General features: G+C 56.2%; 7 protein-coding genes across 7 annotated transcripts; 3 read left to right on the top strand and 4 right to left on the bottom strand.

The window, feature by feature from the left end:
* Window positions 1-745: 745 nt before the first annotated feature.
* Window positions 746-955, bottom strand: CMQ_7001 (uncharacterized protein; the record flags this gene model as incomplete). The annotated part of the gene is made up of 1 exon (XM_014320687.1): window positions 746-955. One exon carries the CDS (start codon window positions 953-955, stop codon window positions 746-748), a length of 210 nt encoding a protein of 69 aa, XP_014176162.1.
* Window positions 956-1,560: 605 nt separating this feature from the next.
* CMQ_6640 (uncharacterized protein) lies at window positions 1,561-2,681 on the bottom strand (the record flags this gene model as incomplete). The annotated part of the gene is made up of 3 exons (XM_014320326.1): window positions 1,561-1,697; window positions 1,758-2,008; window positions 2,341-2,681. 3 exons carry the CDS (start codon window positions 2,679-2,681, stop codon window positions 1,561-1,563), a joined length of 729 nt encoding a protein of 242 aa, XP_014175801.1.
* Window positions 2,682-3,215: 534 nt separating this feature from the next.
* On the top strand, window positions 3,216-4,883 carry CMQ_6711 (amidase family protein; the record flags this gene model as incomplete). The annotated part of the gene is made up of 4 exons (XM_014320397.1): window positions 3,216-3,578; window positions 3,646-4,101; window positions 4,197-4,443; window positions 4,510-4,883. The coding sequence occupies 4 exons, from the start codon at window positions 3,216-3,218 to the stop codon at window positions 4,881-4,883; spliced, it is 1,440 nt and encodes a 479-aa protein (XP_014175872.1).
* A 592-nt stretch (window positions 4,884-5,475) lies between these two features.
* On the top strand, window positions 5,476-8,413 carry CMQ_6748 (vesicular fusion factor; the record flags this gene model as incomplete). Its single annotated transcript, XM_014320434.1, has 8 exons — window positions 5,476-6,580; window positions 6,642-6,683; window positions 6,742-6,776; window positions 6,836-7,134; window positions 7,189-7,331; window positions 7,393-7,649; window positions 7,727-7,805; window positions 7,863-8,413. 8 exons carry the CDS (start codon window positions 5,476-5,478, stop codon window positions 8,411-8,413), a joined length of 2,511 nt encoding a protein of 836 aa, XP_014175909.1.
* Window positions 8,414-8,596: 183 nt separating this feature from the next.
* On the bottom strand, window positions 8,597-8,956 carry CMQ_6580 (uncharacterized protein; the record flags this gene model as incomplete). Its single annotated transcript, XM_014320266.1, has 1 exon — window positions 8,597-8,956. One exon carries the CDS (start codon window positions 8,954-8,956, stop codon window positions 8,597-8,599), a length of 360 nt encoding a protein of 119 aa, XP_014175741.1.
* Window positions 8,957-9,698: 742 nt separating this feature from the next.
* Window positions 9,699-10,085, bottom strand: CMQ_6754 (uncharacterized protein; the record flags this gene model as incomplete). Its single annotated transcript, XM_014320440.1, has 1 exon — window positions 9,699-10,085. One exon carries the CDS (start codon window positions 10,083-10,085, stop codon window positions 9,699-9,701), a length of 387 nt encoding a protein of 128 aa, XP_014175915.1.
* A 1,705-nt stretch (window positions 10,086-11,790) lies between these two features.
* On the top strand, window positions 11,791-17,768 carry CMQ_6721 (low temperature essential protein; the record flags this gene model as incomplete). Its single annotated transcript, XM_014320407.1, has 2 exons — window positions 11,791-12,296; window positions 12,365-17,768. 2 exons carry the CDS (start codon window positions 11,791-11,793, stop codon window positions 17,766-17,768), a joined length of 5,910 nt encoding a protein of 1,969 aa, XP_014175882.1.
* Window positions 17,769-17,900: the final 132 nt, after the last annotated feature.

The raw sequence follows: 17,900 nt of genomic DNA, 5'->3' as shown, positions 1-17,900 counted from the left end.
ACTTTTCAGACTGCTATACTTCGGTTCTCGTGGGACTTTAGCAGTGAGTTCAGCGACCAGGTACTGCATACAGTAGTGAAACATTGCTGCATACCGCTCAACTCGATTGGGCTCGCCTCGGCATCTGTCGGCGACCGGATCCTAGCCCAAATGGACGGCGCATTCGAACACGACGGCCTTGTGTGGAACAGATTGGCGAGCGCCCACCTTTGATGCATCCGAGACATGTTCGACTCTTTGAGACACGTCCCCTGTCGTATACCGACTCATACTGACCGATACTACGGAGTACAGATTCCAACAAACACTTCAAGAAAAACCGTGACCGAGGGCATATATTTTATATGAAGAGATATAGGCTCCGCCCTTTAGGAGAAAGGCGACATAGAAGACGCAGCGGTGCAAAGCACAACCTTGTGGTGCAGCCGGCCGCCAAGCAAGCCCACGTAGCAATGCAAGATGAGATTCGCTGCGCCTAGTTCGGAAAATAGGCGTGTTAGGCCTCAATCGCCCTTCATCCTCAATTCGTGTGGGGCCAATACTGTATTTACCAGCCAGCACCAACATCTGCATTGTCCCTAAATACTTCATCTGTTCCTTATTCGCCTTCTATCGTGGTCCAACCGCCGCGAGCAGCCACAGTTGCTCTGATATCACCATCCTGAAATATCAGTAAGCATGTCAAAGCCAAATTGGCACCTGTTTTAGCGGAAGTCACCTGCATTTCCCGTTCCTAAGAAGGCGGTTAGAAGCCTCCGAGGTTGACGGAGCCAAAGTCATGCTTTGACGGGATAAGGACAACTGTCGGCTTATCCGACTCAGGCTCCACAGAGAACCACTCCTTCCAGGGCTGGACCTTGTCGGTCTCACGTTCAGGATAACCCTTAACACGGTCCAAGAGAGCGGCGGCACTCTTAACTTCTGAGGTATGAACCTCACCTTTGTCGGTGTCCATTTTGCGTGCGTATGATGTCAGCGTCACTTTAAAGCTCACGGGAATTTGGACTCAAACAGCCCAAATCCTCACATTCTGCCACCTTTTGTACAAAATCTGACTTGTGAAGAGCCGCATGTTGTCTTGCGGCTCTTCATCAAACGATGCTTATTTGCTGTGCCTGTTGTATCATGGGAGCAGACTACGCGAGGCAGGCCTCATAGACGGATAAGCAAGGCGGCTTCGATTGGTTCTCTTTCGACATTCTTTTGATCCGGTGTGAAATGCACATTGATGTTACAGCAGTTGGAGTGCACAATTCGGGGCTTTGAAATATGTGGTGTGTGCCAGGCGCATTTAAGTGGCGGAAATTACACTAAAGCTCAGCGTGCTAGCTGCTTAGAAGGCGCAATACTGCACATTTGCTGCAGTAATGGCCTCACATCCGTTTCCAAGGCAGGACACTGGATTGGAAATAGTCTCGTGCCATCACACATTATATTCTTAAATCTGCACAAATTGCACATTCACAAGGCGCAAAGAGACGGCCATCTGGTGTATCATTATAGCAACGGGGGTGTGCATAATATAATCTCGAGAGAAGTGCAAAAAATGAAACCACTTTATCAGCAGGAGGATATGTGGTCGCTCAAGAGGCGCTCCTCTTCCCTCCTTGTGATAACAATGGTCCTAGTCTCAATGCTAACTCGTTCCTGGGCCGTTTCCGGGGCTTCAGGATTTTGAAAGGAGATATGGGGGCACACTGTTGTAGTGTCAGTGATTTCGTGTAAGAAAAACAACACGAACGGATGGATCTACAAACATAAGGCGCCTTTTCCCCCATCCGAGTCGTACATAATCATGAGGAAGGGTTCGTCTGGCTTCATCTTCTCGAGCCAGTACCACTTCTGATTGCGGTTGTGCCGGACGTAGTAAATCTCGCCAATCCTGGTAGGAATAAGTCGATCTCCTGCGATCAGATCGCCATTGTCTACCGTTCGGTAGTCGCAGACAGCGAGAGGGTTATCTTCTATCTCTGGAATCAGACCGCGCCATGTGCTTGGACCTGTTAGCCTGTGGGCAGAGTGACATGTAATGTTGTGCAATTTTACTTGAAAATGCGAAACCTGTATCCTGGGCTGGTGAGATATGTCGCTTTCGCCTCGTCGGAAAGATAGTTGTCTATCGATCGTGGACCGCTGTCAACTGTAAAATCTGTGTGTGCACCAATAGCAGGACCTTCGACGAGAAGAGGGTCAGACAGATCGTACACACGCCTAGAGAACTGCTGGTTCTTTCGCAACTACACAATAGGTTATAGATGCCCTAAATAAGTCTGAGTTCAGGGTGCAGGCCATGGTGAACTGACACGAGCTTCAAAGCAAAAAACATAATCCGCATTGTACCTCTTTTGCAAGAGTTCCTCCGTCTCGTTCTTGTAAGCTTGGATGGCTTCTGCGGACATCATGAGCCGGTCTGTCAGCCGGGAGGCATGATGCACAATCTCAAAGCCGCAGGTCTCCAGACGGAAGTTAGCTTCCCTTCCACGGATATTACCAATAGGCACATCTTGTTCGGAGAACTCGAGATTGTCTTTTTTGGCGAGACTTTCCAGCTCGGCTTCAGTAGCTGTTTCGTAATCAAATCCAGCAGGAGGTCGACGAAGTTCATAAAATGGCTTTTCAGTCCTATATCGAGGTATGTCGGAGAGAAAGGATAGAAGCGCTGTAAGCTTTGCAGAAGCCATGATTCCAGCCAAAAAGTTGTTTCTGATTTAAAACGGCAGCTTAGAAATTTATCCTTAGGCTCAAAGCTTACACATAATTATACTTTCTGAATGACGGATAGATACCCTCAAAATTAGTAAGTTTATTTGAAATTTATTTTTGTTATGGCATCTGGTCCTAGGTCTTCAAGCTTGAAGAGTGAGTCAATACGACTCTGTTGATAACACGCCTCTGCGTGAAACTAGCAGTCTTGTTAAACCAAAAATGCACAAGAAAGCACACGATTAGGGTCCGAACTTCTCATTGGTAATGCGGCTCTGTGCGGCTCTGTGCAGCTCTGAGAAAAGCCGCTTCATCGGTTATGGTTCGTGACTTTAGGGGCATATATTGGGCGTAGCTTCAAGCCGAGACAAATGTTTGTCTGTATAGAGGCCAGCAATAAATGTTATAAAAACAGAGAGGCAGGTTCTCCGTCCTATCTTGAACTACCAGACCGACTAGACACAAGAAATATGGCAGTGATCTGTTTTGATCCTCTGACTGTGACAGTCCAAATGCTGCAAGAGCTTCTGGCACAAGGCATTTCCAGCATTGATCTGATTGACGTTTACCTCAGGCAAATTGAGTGCCATAACAAGAATGGCTTCAAACTGAATGCAATTATTTCCACGGCGCCTCGGCGAATCCTCGAAGAACGGGCCGAGATGCTCGATACAGAGCGAGCGAACGGCCATATCCGGGGTCCGTTGCATGGGATTCCTATTGTTGTCAAAGACAATATAATGACAGACAGTTCACTTGGCATGGACACAACCTGCGGATCCTACGCGCTAGTAGGTGCCAAAGCAAAGAACGCACCCATTATCAGCCGTCTGCTGGCGGCAGGTGTGATAATTCTGGCCAAGGCAAACCTCTCTGTGAGTGAATAAGGGGCACTTGCATGTCGTCCAGCTTCATAGTTGCTAATTTGTCCTTTTCCCCCAGGAATGGGCGGGCTCCAAAGGATATGGGATAGCGACGGGGTGGTCGGCCATCGGTGGCCAGACACAGACACCGTATGTGCTCGGTGGGTATGTTTTGGGAGACAAGATCCTAGGCCACAGCGCTCCAGGAGGTTCGTCTTCGGGTTCTGCTGTAGCTGTGGCCGCCGGTTTCGCCCCTCTGGCTCTGGGGACAGAGTCTGATGGCTCCATCACACAACCGTCTGGAAGGTCCTCTCTTTACGGAATGAAGGTGACTGTTGGTGCCTTGAGCACACAGGGCACGTCACCACAATCTCCTCTGACCGACAGCCTTGGTGGCATGGCCAAGACCTCACAAGACCTTGCCGATTTGATCGGCGCAATGATGGAGACGAGCTACTCCGCCTTCCTGACTGGGTCCTGGGAAGGCCAGAAAGTTGCATTTGTGGAACCAGAAGCATGGGAGCTTCATCCGGCCGTATGTGCCAGGGAAGACAGTGTCCGGAATAAACAGGTAGGAGTCCCTTGCATCGCTATCGAGGCCACGGCACTTTTCTGACAAGAGAAACTTAGTTGCGAGAAATGAAAGACGTAGCCAAGAAAATCCAGGCACAGCAGGCGGCAGTGACGGAAGGCGTGGTTCTGCTGCAGGCGGATGAGATCAGCCACAACGGTAAAGATGCCCTAGAGCTAGTCTGGAACTTTGATCTGGCCGGAGGGATAGATTCATTCCTTGGTGAATATACTGAATCTGAAGTGCGAACTGCCGAGCAGCTGATCCAATGGAACAAAGAACATATGGATCTAGAGTTGCCGCCAGGTAAGAGCTCCTGTCATTGGCGTCTCACTCGAAGGATTGGCTTACCCACTGCTGATTTGATGACAGAGTTTCCAGCACAGCAGCAATTGGAGAATACGGTGAAATGCAAGCTGACACAAGAGGAGAGAGACGCCATAGCTGAATTCATTCGCCACAAGGCCCGGAACGCTTTTGACCGGATTCTTGGAGAAGGTAAGGCCACGGTTCTGATGGGGCCTCTGGATGGCCGCATCGTCACAATTGCTGCAGCTGCAGGTTATCCAGCCGGCGTGGTACCGCTGGGATATGCAGATAACTTTAATGGCAGGGCGTACGGCATGGTTATTGTTGCCAAAGCAGGCGGCGAAGGTGATATTTTAAGGGCTATGAGTGCATGGGAGAGTAACGCGATAGGAAAGCGAGTGGCACCTCCGCTGCTCGCCAACAAGGCGGAATTGTAATGTCTTTCGAAGTTGGAAGTTCTTTTACACGGTTGCCTAGCGGGTGGCCTCGATGTTTTAGCACAATAAAGACAGCAACCTGCTCGGGCGATTCGATGACATAATCAAGCGCCCCCGCCTCATGTGGCGGTAAGCTGTTCTGGGAAGGGACCGTGCTAGCCGTGGTTCCGGTGGAGAGGGGCAAAGTTGCAGTGGCTAATTACGTCGCAGGCTGGACCAGGAAGCTTCCCCCAGACTTGAAACGTCTTTGACGCAACCGAATTGTGAACATTACCTGGACAGAAGCGATCTTGCTGTAATTACTGTTGATTCTGCCTTCTGGGAGGGCCATTTGCTTGTAGATAGCACGACGGAGAGCATCGAGGTAAGGCCGACAGCGACAAGAGCTATCGATGGTCTTATGATGCAGCGCTGACAAGGACACATCTCCAGAGACAGCTGCCTAACTTCACAGAATCACCAGCTGCAAGAATCAAATACCGAACCGGACTGCCTAATACGATCACTCTCTATTGATCCTCGCTTCTGATCCGAGCCGCAGGCGGTAGATTATCATCGACCAACTCGTCATCGACAGCAGTAACAAGGCACAATGGATTTGCGAGGCAATCTCTTTGGCAACAAAGCCCGTGGCGGCGGGCTTCCCGGACGTCCAGGCGGCGGCGCACCACCACCGCCCGGCTACGATGGAGGAACACGGGGCTACGGGGCGCCGCAGCAACGGGCACCAGTCGGCAATTATGGAAGGGCCCCTCAACAGGCGCCGACACAGATGCAGCAACCGCCACAACAAGGGTATGGGGGTGGCGTGCGATTGCGGCTGGCCAAGGTGGACGACAAGACGCTGCAGCAGGTATACATCTTCACCAACGTGTGTGCGGTGTCGCCGCGGGACTTTCCACCGTCGCGCGATGGATCGGACCTGTATCTGCGGCTGACGGGAAACATGCTGGACGGCGACTTTGTGGTGACGGCACGGCCGACACCGGGATTTCCTGACGGCTGCATTGCTCTGTCAGACCCACAGCGGACGTGGCTGCGGGTGGGCATGATGGACGAGCTGATCGGCGAGGTGTACAGCCCGTTTGCTGCAGGCGGCAGCCAGGCGTATCTGGGCACGATGGACGTCGAGATCGGATTTGCGTCGGCCAAGAAGGTGACGGACACGACGTACGACCAGGACGCGCTGGCCGACGTGATGACCAAGACGTTTGCCAACCAGATCTTTGCGCCGGGTCAGCGGCTGCTGTTGGACGTGCACAACATGCCGCTTTCGCTGGTCATCAAGACGGTCCAGCTGGCCGACCTGAGCATGGAAAAGGCCAGCGGAGCGGCGGCGGCGGCGGCTGGCGCAGCCACGCGCACAGATCCGGGTGCCCGTGGCATCCTGGTGCCGCAGACGGCCATCTCGTTCTACAAGAACGCCGGCTCGCCGATCAAGCTGTCCGGGTCGACGAAGCGGGCGGCCGCCAACTCGATCATTGCGCCCGACTTCAAGTTCGAGGACATGGGCATCGGCGGCCTCGACAACGAGTTCTCGACCATCTTCCGTCGCGCCTTTGCGTCGCGCATCTTCCCGCCCGGCTTGATCGAGAAACTGGGCGTACTGCACGTCAAGGGCATCCTGTTATACGGGCCGCCGGGCACGGGCAAGACGCTCATTGCGCGCCAGATCGGCAAGATGCTGAATGCACGAGGTACGTGTGCAACAGCTGTCTGGGAAAAATTGGGTTTGCTGGGCGATATTGACTGGCGCAGAGCCCAAGGTGATCAACGGACCGGAGGTGCTGAACAAATATGGTACGTGGACACGAGAGACACTGGCGATCAGCTAGTTTCATATCTGACAGCAGCGCAGTCGGTCAGAGCGAGGAGAACATCCGAAAATTATTTGTAAGACCCAGGCGCGTGCGCGTTCAAAGACAGGCAGATCCGTGCTGACGATGGGATAGGCCGATGCCGAGAAGGAATACAAGGAAAAGGGAGACGAGTCGCAGCTGCACGTGATCATCTTCGACGAGCTGGACGCGGTGTGCAAGCAGAGAGGCTCGGGAAGCGGTGGCACAGGTGTGGGCGACAGCGTCGTGAACCAGCTTCTGAGTAAGCTAGACGGTGTGGACCAGCTGAACAACATCCTGCTGGTTGGCATGACCAACAGGAAGGACATGATCGACGACGCTCTCCTGCGTCCGGGTCGTCTGGAAGTGCAGATTGAGATCTCGCTGCCAGACGAGGAAGGACGCGTGCAGATGTACGTGCTGTTCCCCTCGTTCTGTCACCTTTGCTCCGACTGACCTGTCCGCAGTCTCAAGATCCACACGGCCAAGATGTCCAAGAACGGCATCCTCGACCGCGATGTCGACATTGATAAGCTAGCTTCGAAGACCAAGAACTTTAGCGGTGCCGAGCTGTCTGGTCTGGTGAAGAGCGCCACCTCGTTTGCGTTCAGTATGTCCTAGCTTTTTCTCTTCCCTTTTGCGGCATTGACAGCACCCGGCTAACCGTGCAGACCGACACATCAAGGTGGACACGATGGCGGGCATCAGCGACGATGTGTCGCAGATGAAGGTCAACATGAGCGACTTTGAGAGCGGCTTGACAGAGGTCAAGGCGGCCTTTGGCGTGTCGGACGAAGAGCTTGAGGAGGCGCTGACATACGGCATCATCCACTACTCGCGCACCATTGAGAACATCATCCGGGAGTGCGAGGTGTACGCCGGCAACGTGCGGCAGCTGGACCGACTGCGGCATCTGTCTGTGCTGTTGGTGGGTGTTTCTTCTCCCCCACTGCCTTTTTTTTTTTTTTTTTTTTTTTTTGGTAATCGTGTCGCTGACATCTACAGCACGGTCCTGCTGGCAGCGGAAAGACGGCTCTGGCTACACATGTGGCTATCAAGAGCGGATTTCCCTTCATCAAGGCTGGTACGTGTTCCATTCTCTTGTCATGATCCGACTTATGCCACGATACTAACAACACAGTCACTCCCGAGAGCCTGGTGGGCTACTTCAACGAGGCCGGCAAGAAGGACTACCTGCACAAGGTGTTTACGGACGCGTACAAGTCGCCGCTGAGCCTGTTGATCCTGGACAACATTGAGCGGCTGATTGAGTGGAACCCGGTGGGCCCGCGCATGTCCAACGTGATGGTGCAGGCGCTGCTGACGCTGCTGCGGGCGCCACCGCCCAAGGGCCACCGGCTTCTGATCCTGGCGACGACATCGCGGCGTTCTGTGCTCGACCAGCTGGACATGACCGAGGCCTTTGATCGCCAAGTGGCCGTGCCGGCCGTGGCTGACACGACCGAGCTGGCGGCTGCCCTAACGCAGTTTGGCGCCTTTAGCGACACGGCTGACGTTGGTCAGGCCATCGACACCGTGCGCCAGTACAACGGCGGTGGCGATCACGTCGGCGTCGGCATCAAGACGGTGCTGACAATGGCCGAGTCGGCGGCCATGGTGGACGACGCAGCCGGCTGGTTTGCCGATCAGCTGGGCCGGGCGATGGCGGCGAACAATCCGGGAAGTGTGTAGATGGGGGAAGAAGAATAGGAGAAAGAGAATAGGAGAAAGAGAATAGGAAGAATGAGAGGGATAGATTAGAGCCATGTCATCAACGATATTCCGTCTGAGCAAAGGCGTGCCAATCTGCGTGCAGAAAGCAAAAGTAGAATATTGGAGGCCATTCTTCTCCTTTGTGCATGCAGCAGTGCAACGTCAGCCATTCAGCTGCCGGAAGCCCGGCTTCCGATTTGTGTGGAGGGCCTCCATCTTCATCTCGTGCGTGTCTCCTTGCCTTGATCCATATCCGTCGTAATACGGAGTACTCTCGCCACACAGAGCCTGCCTCTTGACCTGCGGTAGTCTGTTCTCTGCTGGCCCGAATTGACCAGTCGTCTCGTCCGCCCCCCTTTGGACCCCCTTTTCGCTCTCCACACCACCCTGCTCTCCCGACAAATTGGCTCCTGGGTTTGCGCCGGCGTCCTGGCCACGCGAGAGAGAAGGCGTTAGAATGAAAAAGAGGATTCGATGTGGCGAGCAGCCTGGCGTCCGGCCTCTCTTGTCAGCACTAGCCATGCAGCGAATGGATAGGAGGGCACATGCCGAGGATACGTGCGAGTCCAGCGAGTATTATCGTACTCGTAGGACAGTCAGTTAAAGCGAATAATGAATTGGGAGTTAAGAAATTGGGTTTCCATGTTTGCGTCCGCACCCTGTCTTGTTTCTTTTTTTTAACTCATCACATTGGCGATGGGATCGACTGCGTCGTAGCTCGATGAAGAACAAAAGAACCATCAACTTTCCCGTATCTTGATCCTGTATGTACCCCTGCCGGCATCTTACTGGACTGGGCCCCGGCCACGAGACTCTACGACGCACGTCGCAGTTTGAGGAATGAAGCCCTCGGCTCCAGCGGAAATAGCGGGACGAGACAATGGCTAACATAAACGAGCACATCGGCTGGACCATCTTTCTGCATCGGGGGTAGCGGCACACGGGGAAGGACAGGTCAGGTCGCTGGGCCGTCTTTGACGGCTAGTGGACCATTCGGCCTGCCAAAGCCGGCCAAAGCTCCGGCCGCTGTCTGCCCTCGTGCATGCTCGAGTCTGACATGTATCTTACCAGTCACTCGGCCTGATTTCCTCCCAACGACCCTGTGAGGCACCAGGGGCTTTGGGGCGAGCCGATTAGAGTTGTCAAACAAATGGCCCTCGCCTGACTGCCCTGGAGATTGCAGGGTTTGCTAGTCATCCCAAGGGTCTGGCACAGTTGACATCCCAGTTTCCTGCTGCTCGCCCATTGTCTGTTGCGTCTTCTTTCATCTCTCCATCTTCTCCTTGGCCCTCGTCTCCTCGTCTTTCTCCACGGCCATGGGCTCATTTCCCAGCAGAATTGCTGCTGTGCGAAAGTACCGAGTATAGGCTGCACTGGACGGAAAACTCCGACACTGTCGATCATTTCCGTACTCGTCCGCAAAAGGCCAAGGCTCTGCCCGCCCCCTGTGCATGAGTATGTAAGCGGCGAAAGAGCGCAGCCTGCCTCGTGCCATGCTACTATGTATGTATCTCACAACCTGCAGATCGCGTCTGCGCATGGGCTCCCCTGATGAGACCGCCAATGACATTGTAGCAGCGCCAAATGGTGGTGATGCAGGTGCAGGTGCATCAGCCACCGGCAGGCCGTCTCCGTCGTGCAGAACGGACATGCACAGCCTGTCGACGAGAAATCACTCGTATCGTACGAGTCGCAGTCGGATTTTCGCCTGTTGGTTTGTGTGTGGGGCTTGTGCCGACCATTGGAACTAGTGCACGTTGTGCATAACGGCGCATGACCAGGTCTGAGCATTGTGCTTGAGTCTGTGCGGAGAAGACCGACTTGTGTCGGGTGTCTCCTTCCTTTCGTCTTGTCTTTGTGCGACGCAAGACACAGAGCAGTCGCTCGGTGTAGCTCTCAGCCAACGATCGGCACTGTGGGCACACAGAATGCGACTGGCGCCCCTGCCTGTAATTACAAGTACCTAAAGGACCCCCCCAAACTGGCGTTCCCAGGCCACCATGGTTCCACCCGGCTGACTTCTCCGTGATATACCAGCTTCTCCATACGAGAATGGAGTACTTTTTTCCCTCTCTTATTCCCCGGTACTCCGTACTCCGAACTTTGCCCAGCCAGACAGCCGGCGTCTGCCGTAACTCCATGGCCTAGCTGCCGCTTCTCACCTGACGGAGCATAATGGGCAGCCAAGCCTCTCCCTGTCATGACCCCCGCGGCCGTAAGATTCCACGTACCGAGTACTCGTACTATGCATTCGTGTGCAGCCCTCTCCGGCCCTCCTTTTGCTCGCTGGTCACATGTGCACTCTGTCGCACCTGCAGGAGCTCCAAGTTGTATCTTATTATGCAAGATACGTACTCCATATCTTACTTGCTCCTGCCTAAAGCCCACAGCTGGGCCGGGCTTAGGGCCCGCTATGTTATTTTCAACGAGCGCTAGCGCGCCTAGCCTTTCAGGCGGCAGGAGCAAGCCTCTCCTTCTGCCTGTCTCGTACTCGTATTATTGCATCCAGTCTCGTCCAACAGTCCAGGCTCCCCATCCGAAGTTGTTGCTGTGGGGCCTGCACACTGCCCAGACAGGGCTCTCCCCTTGCCAGTGTCGCCGGGCCCTGGCCTATGGACACGCTCCGTTCAGCCTGAGGGCCTGCCGCGCCCGCTCTGCATGCCCTTGGTCGGCGTCGTGTCGTCAAACGTATCTTACTCCGTAATATGCATCTTGTAATCATACAATCTACGGAGTGCTCTGGGTGCTACCAATCCCGCTTTTCTCCACCAGGCAAACCGGCTGCCTCGAGTCCAGAAACCGGCTGTTGGAAGCAAGTACGACTACGACTACGTGCAAGAACGCGCAGGAGCGGCTGGAGAGTTAGTGCTAACCTTACCGCTTCTTCCACGCGTTGGCCGTGTCCCTCTCTGCGCACAAACCCCCAATTCCACCCCCCTCCCAACCTCCACCCATCGCCCCTTCCTACTTTCTAATGACAGCCCGCCCTCTCTCCAGCCGCTGCTCCATTCTCCTGCCGCACTGACTCTGCCTGCAGGGAAGGCTCGACTTCTTTCCCTTCCTTTCCTCCCGCGAATTGCAAAATACATAGCACGACTACCCGCAAAAACACCTCTCGGAACGACTCTGGCATTTCGCCCGACGACAATCCTTCAAGCCTACCGTCTTTACCATCCGTCGCCCGTCTTCTGCTCCGCCATCAATGCCTCGCTTCCAAGAACCCGTCGTGGTCAACAACAATACGCTGTCGTCCCCCCCGGCCCGAGGCCTTTGAGGGAGCAGCCACAGCCGCAGCGTATGGGAGCGCAACAGCCGCAGCCGCAGCAGCCACAAAAGCCGTAGCAACAGCAGCAGACATGGAGGCGACTTTTGAACTCCCCATCATGTTCCCTGCCGACCGGGACATGGACGAGCCGGACAGCATCGCGATGCCCCGGGCACGGCCGCAGCAGGGAGACCATTCGGCTGCATCGCATGCCGGATCTCCACGAGAGTCTTTTGAAAACACGGCCCCAAAAGTCAGAAAACAAGGCGGGCGAATCCCATCAATAGCAAAATCTGAAGCCACCGGCTTGGCTCGGAGCAAGGGCTCCCTCCGCGACGCAAAAAACAAGCGAGCCTCGGATCGCCACGCCCCGCGACCCGGAGCACGTCTGCGCACGCGCATCGCGTCCAACAACTCCACGCCTAAGTCGCTGCTGCCAGTAACCGAGCGCCGAAGCCAGGAGGAGAACAAGGCTGACCGGCGGGCCACCACCGACGGTGGTGACTCCGACATCGCTCCGGATGGCTCCTCGGCCGGTCGAGAGTGTCGCCAATTTATCGTGTCGAACGTGGGAAACAACGGCCGTATCTACCTGAGGTAAGTCTTGGGCGCCTGCTACCCTGGCTTTTGGCCACTGGAATTGCAGCTGACACAGGCACACACAGGCCAACTGTTCGACCAGCACACTTGCGCTTCCCTCAGCCCAGCTTTGTCTTCCCTATGACGCCACCCAGCACCGCAGGACTGGACGTCCTCGTACCAGACACAGACAGACGCGACGAACAACAGCAACAGCAACAACAATGGGCGCAGTACCCGCCACAATTATCACCACTCGACGACTCTAGCTTTCTTTATGGCAGCGACTACACCCCAGACGAGTTCTCCCCGACGACTGCGAGAAAAAACCATCTCGGCAACCCCCCTGCGGCTTCTCGTCGTTCGCTTGGTCGCGCTGGCAGCGGCCACCGTCGTGCTATCTCAGACTCGACTGTTCGTGACGCTAGCATTGCTCACGAGTCTGACCCAGGTGGCTTCAAAATCGTCATCACACAACCAGCAGACATGGCCAGGGCCAAGACGGTCGAAGATCTCGAGCAGAAAGACCCTTCAGCACTTATCGAAATCGCCATTCCCACTTGGAAGCTGGGCACGCCACGTTTTACCCCCCGAGGGACTCCTATGTTGCGCGGTTCTTCGTATGCCTCGACAGAGGAAGTTCGCTCCAGCAGACGTTCCTACCAAGCTATTGGCCATCTACCGCTGCGAACAGAGGACATGTCTCCCCGCCGTCTGAACTTTGCCGATGGCCGTATTGGCGAAATATCGTACTCATTGCCCACGTCGCCACGCATGCGGCTACACAGCAGACCAGAGAGCGTCCCTGTTCTCGAATCTCACCAGTCCAACTACTTCGACATCGACCCGTCCATGTTCGACGCTCTCACATTCAAGCCGGCCTGCGACGATCGTTCCGTCGTCCGCTTTTCCCCCGCAACCGGCTCCATTGCAGCTGCCACGCCGCCCCGACTCGTCGCTGAGATTACTTCGCCCAAATTCATGGACTACGACCTCGTCTCCGATTTCTTCCTCACATACCGCGCCTTCCTGGATCCTAACGATCTCCTCCGCATGCTAGTCGCTCGTCTACGCTGGGCAGTCAACCGGGATGATGAGGTCGGTACTGTGGTTCGCGTGCGCACCTTTGTTGCTCTGCGCCACTGGATTCTCAACTACTTTATGGACGACTTTGTTATCGACTACGAGCTGCGCCTTCTTTTCTGTCGGTTGATTAACACCCTCGTTGACGACCTGGCTCAGGGGGATAGCGCCTGCAAGGTTCCCTTGAAGATCCTGGCCGAGTTGAAGAAGTGTTGGCGACGGTCTTGCGCTCAGTACTGGGACGGGGCCGAATTTGATGACTCCGTGGGGTCAGATGTGCCCATTTCGCCGGGCGGAATTGCTGGCCACCGCAACCCTGCCCTGGACCCAAGCTTTTGGGGGCAAGCCATGGCGGGCGATATCTACTTGGACGACCCAAACGGCGAGGGCTATGCGGCGGACTATGGGCCATCCGAAACGATGGACGAGCCGGAAATGTATGACGACTTCGGTGCTGGTAGCAAGCGGACCGGCCATATTGACTCAATGATCCTAGGCGATCGGCCTGCCACACCCGAAAATCAAACCCGCTCGACTGGCGTCGCTGCCCGCAGAGGGGCCTCCTCCCCGTTGAGCGTGACGAGTCTCGACTTTGTCTCCTGCTCGTTTCCGACCAAGAACCTGCGTCTCGTCCAGGCTGGCATGGGCCTTCCACCTGCAGCTCATCCCGTGGACCCGAGCCTGACTTACAGCAGTGCAGGCCCCGTGGCCACCACACCGCGTGCCCTCATGGGAAAACGCGTGCGTCCCAGCCAGTCTACAAACTCGCCACACAAGCGGAGCACAAGCCAGACAGATTCGTTTCGGGAACTTACGGCGGCTTCGGAAAAATCGATGCTGAAAGATACCGACTTTCTGATGACGCTTCCATACGCGGGAAGCCTTGTTCGAGGCGCCGTATTCCCGCCTGGCCAGCCATATGTTGAGGTACTTTCACCCAGCACATACGGCATGCCCGCTCGCCAGACCACAGTCCTCCAGCGTGAATCTCTGGAGCCCCTGGACGCGCAAAAACAGAAGGCGTCAGCCATGTCTGGCCAGGGCATGCGGAGACTGCTGGGTGGTGTTCGCCGGGCTCTCAGTACAAGAGGCCAACCCATCTCTTCGACAAACGGCAACTACATCAACATCTCGCCTATTGGCCCACGTGGGGCCACCATCAACCGTCTTCCCGGCACAGCCATCGTACCGCAAGCTCGGCCGCGTTGCAACGGGGTTCGCTCTCCCGTCCGAATCGATCTTCTTGGTGCCAAGATTGCAGAAGACTTCAGAATGGCGTTGCGCGAGAATGCCTCGGCTGGAACGTCCAAGCAGGACGACGACAGCGTGCTCAATCTTCCGATTCAGATGCTGCCAGAAGAGAAGCCGAGCAGTCCGACTCCGGCGGCGACGTATTCTGGCAGCATTTTGCCCGGCTTCGACGGCCAGGGGAGGGACAATTATCGACCTACCAGAGACACCGGCATCACGACTGGTAGCAAGTCCATCCTGATTTTCGACGACACGCTGGCGCTTGACTTCCCTGTCATGACCGGGGCTTTGCCGGCGTCAGGTCTAACTCTTGAGGCGTTTGGTGCCGATCCGACACCACCGACAACGCCACCAGGCCAGGCTGTGGGCACTCCCAGACGATCGTCGTACATCTTGGGATCACGGGCTTTGCACCCACGGCCGCGCACCGAACCCCTCCCGCCCTTCGTCCCGGATATGGACACCCTGGGCGGTCTGTCCCGTTCGAGCGTCCAAGGAGACGACGTCATGATTCCGTCGTCGGATTTGATCGATTATCTGACAGGGGATGCGGCGTTTGGGCATCAGCCTGCTGGGTCTGTTACATCTATCCCGTCCGTGACGTCTGTTCAGTCGGTGGTGTCACTCGACATTGGGGATGAGGACAGTCATGAGGCAGAGGACAAAGAAGCGGACACATTCAACACGGCCTTGTCGCCCGTTGCCCGTGTGCCGCCCCGATGGACGCGTGGCCATGCGAGGCAGATCTCTAGCCGATCTTATGTGTCGAGCCAGTCGTTCGGTCGACAGCGATTCGCATCCCTATCGGGCGACAAGGCAGCGCGTTCGACCCTTCTGAGCTTTGATGCCACAACATACTCTGAAGCATCTATCGCCGAGTCGACTGAGACAACGGGACCCCGGCCTCTCCGTGTCCTGCGGAGGCGCCCGGGAGGTGACTTGAGAGCGGTGAAGAACGTAGGCGATCTGGACACGGGGCTGCTTCGGCGGTCGCGGTCCGTCGGCTCGCTGACAGCGTACACGGACTCGATTCGCAGCTCACACATGCGCAGCCAAGCGCCCGACTCGGCCAACTTTATCGGCGTGGCATCTCAGGACTTTGCCCATGCACCACGGGACCAACCGGACAGATTTTCGGTCGGGATGCTCACAGAGAAGAAGCCGAAGCGGCAGGTCTCGATGTTCAGCACGCACTCGTCCAAGCCGATGATGCGGCCGTCTTTCGAGGCGGAAGCGCAGAAGTTGGCGCAGATTCCAGACGAGGCTGAGGAGGATGTCGGGGTGGAGGCGGCCCTGCTGAAGCTGGAGGGCCGGTTTGAACCGAAGTCGCTTAGGCTCTCGATAGATTTATCACCAGCAGATGAGTCGAGGCTGAGGAGAGCAGTAGCTCCTCCGCTGAGCGGCCTCATGGCACCGCCGGCTGTGGCTCAGGAAACACAGATGGCGTACCAGATGCGACACGCCGACGTGAGCGACCTGGACTCTGAATACGCTACGACCGAGGGAAGAAAGTCGGCGGCTGCGTCGCCTCCTCCAGAAGTGAGGCCGGCAGTGGTGCCGCGCAGGGCTGAAGATCTGCACTCATTCCTGTCGGAGTCTGGCGAGTCGTACTCGTCGGTACCTCTGCTGGACCGCGGCCTGACGGACGATGGGCGAAGCAGGAGAGCAGTGACGGATGAGTGGGGCAACCGATCGGTCTTTGACGCGGACGACAGCTCGTCAACTCCGACTCCGACAGCAGCAGGCGGTGAGCCGACAGGGTCTCGGTCGTACAACGCGTCGTCGTATGAAATGGTCTGCAAGACGATCAGCCTCGAGAAGATGCGGGCAGGCGACACGATGCCAGGCAGTCCGAGCCAGCGTACGGAGCTGTCGTCGTTCCTGGACGACGAGAGCGACGGTGCGAGCGACCTGTCCTCGGAAATGTCGGCCGACCTCGACAGGGAAGACGAGGTGGATATGTACGGACAGGTGCGGCAGCGGCTGGGCAGGTCGGACACAGTAGTATCACGATTGCCAGCACACGCGCTCGGCGACCCGGAGCTCGAGCCGGTACGAGCATCGCAGACAGACATGCGGGACGGGGCGACGCGCAGCCGGCCGCCAAGTCCGCCGATGACGCTCGTGCAGGCGCTGCGGATGTCGCCACAGACGGCATATGCGTCCGAGATGCCGGAGATGCCAGAGCAGCGGCCGTGGTCGAAGAAGCGGCCGGCGACAGCGCCCGATACTGCGATTCTGAGAGGGTTCAAATCGGCAAGCCACAGCTCGCACCAGAGCCAAGGACCGGATCTGGGGCTGCTCGAAGGAGGAGCGATTAGCCAGAGCAAAGCTGGCGGGCCATCGACGGAGACGGGACGCAAGCTGTCGGTGCACCTGCCGTTCATCCTCGCGTTCGAGTCGGAGATGCTTGCACAGCAGCTGACGCTGATCGAGAAGGATGCGCTGCACGAGATCGACTGGAAGGAGCTGATCGAGATGCGATGGAAGGACGCGGAAAACAGCAACGCGCGGTCGTGGGTGGAGTTTCTGCGCAGCACCGATGCACGCGGCGTGGAGGTGGTGATTGCACGGTTCAACATCATGGTCAAATGGGCGATTTCGGAGGTGGTGCTGACGCAGAACGAGGAGGAGCGGGCGCGCTGTCTGATCAAGTTTATCCACATTGCGGAACACTGCCGGCGGTACCGCAACTTTGCGACGATGAGCCAGATCACGATGGCGCTGACGAGCAACGAAGTCAACCGATTGAGCCGGACATGGAGTCTGGTGCCGAAGCGAGACGAAAGCACGTTGCGCGACCTGGAGGCGCTGGTGTCGCCAACACGCAACTTTTACAGCCTGCGGGCCGAGATGGAGGCCGTGGGCATTGACAATGCCGACGCCGGCTGCATCCCGTTTGTCGGCATCTACACACATGACCTTCTTTTCAACGCACAGCGGCCATCGGAAATTGCCGGCTCGCCAACGACGGCACCTCTGGTCAACTTTGAGCGTTGCCGCATGGCTGCCGGCACAGTCAAGACGCTGTTGCGTCTGGTCGAGGCCAGTGCTCTGTACAGCTTCCAGCCCATCGAGGGTGTCACCGAGCGCTGTCTGTGGATGAGCGCGCTGTCGGACGAGGCCATTCGGAAACATTCCGAGGCGTTGGAGTAGGGAGCAACCACGACGCCATTTCTTCACTTTTCAGACCATTTTCAGACACACATTGTACACTACCGATACCCATCTGTAACGCACAGCCATGTTTAGGCGTTCTCATCCTTATTTCCCATCCCTGTCAACTAT

The sequence above is a fragment of the Grosmannia clavigera genome (genome assembly GCF_000143105.1).
Source record: "Grosmannia clavigera kw1407 unplaced genomic scaffold GCSC_108, whole genome shotgun sequence".
Classification (NCBI taxonomy): domain Eukaryota; kingdom Fungi; phylum Ascomycota; class Sordariomycetes; order Ophiostomatales; family Ophiostomataceae; genus Leptographium; species Leptographium clavigerum.
Note: the sequence above shows the minus strand (reverse complement) of the source record. Positions and strands in the feature narration are given on the sequence as shown.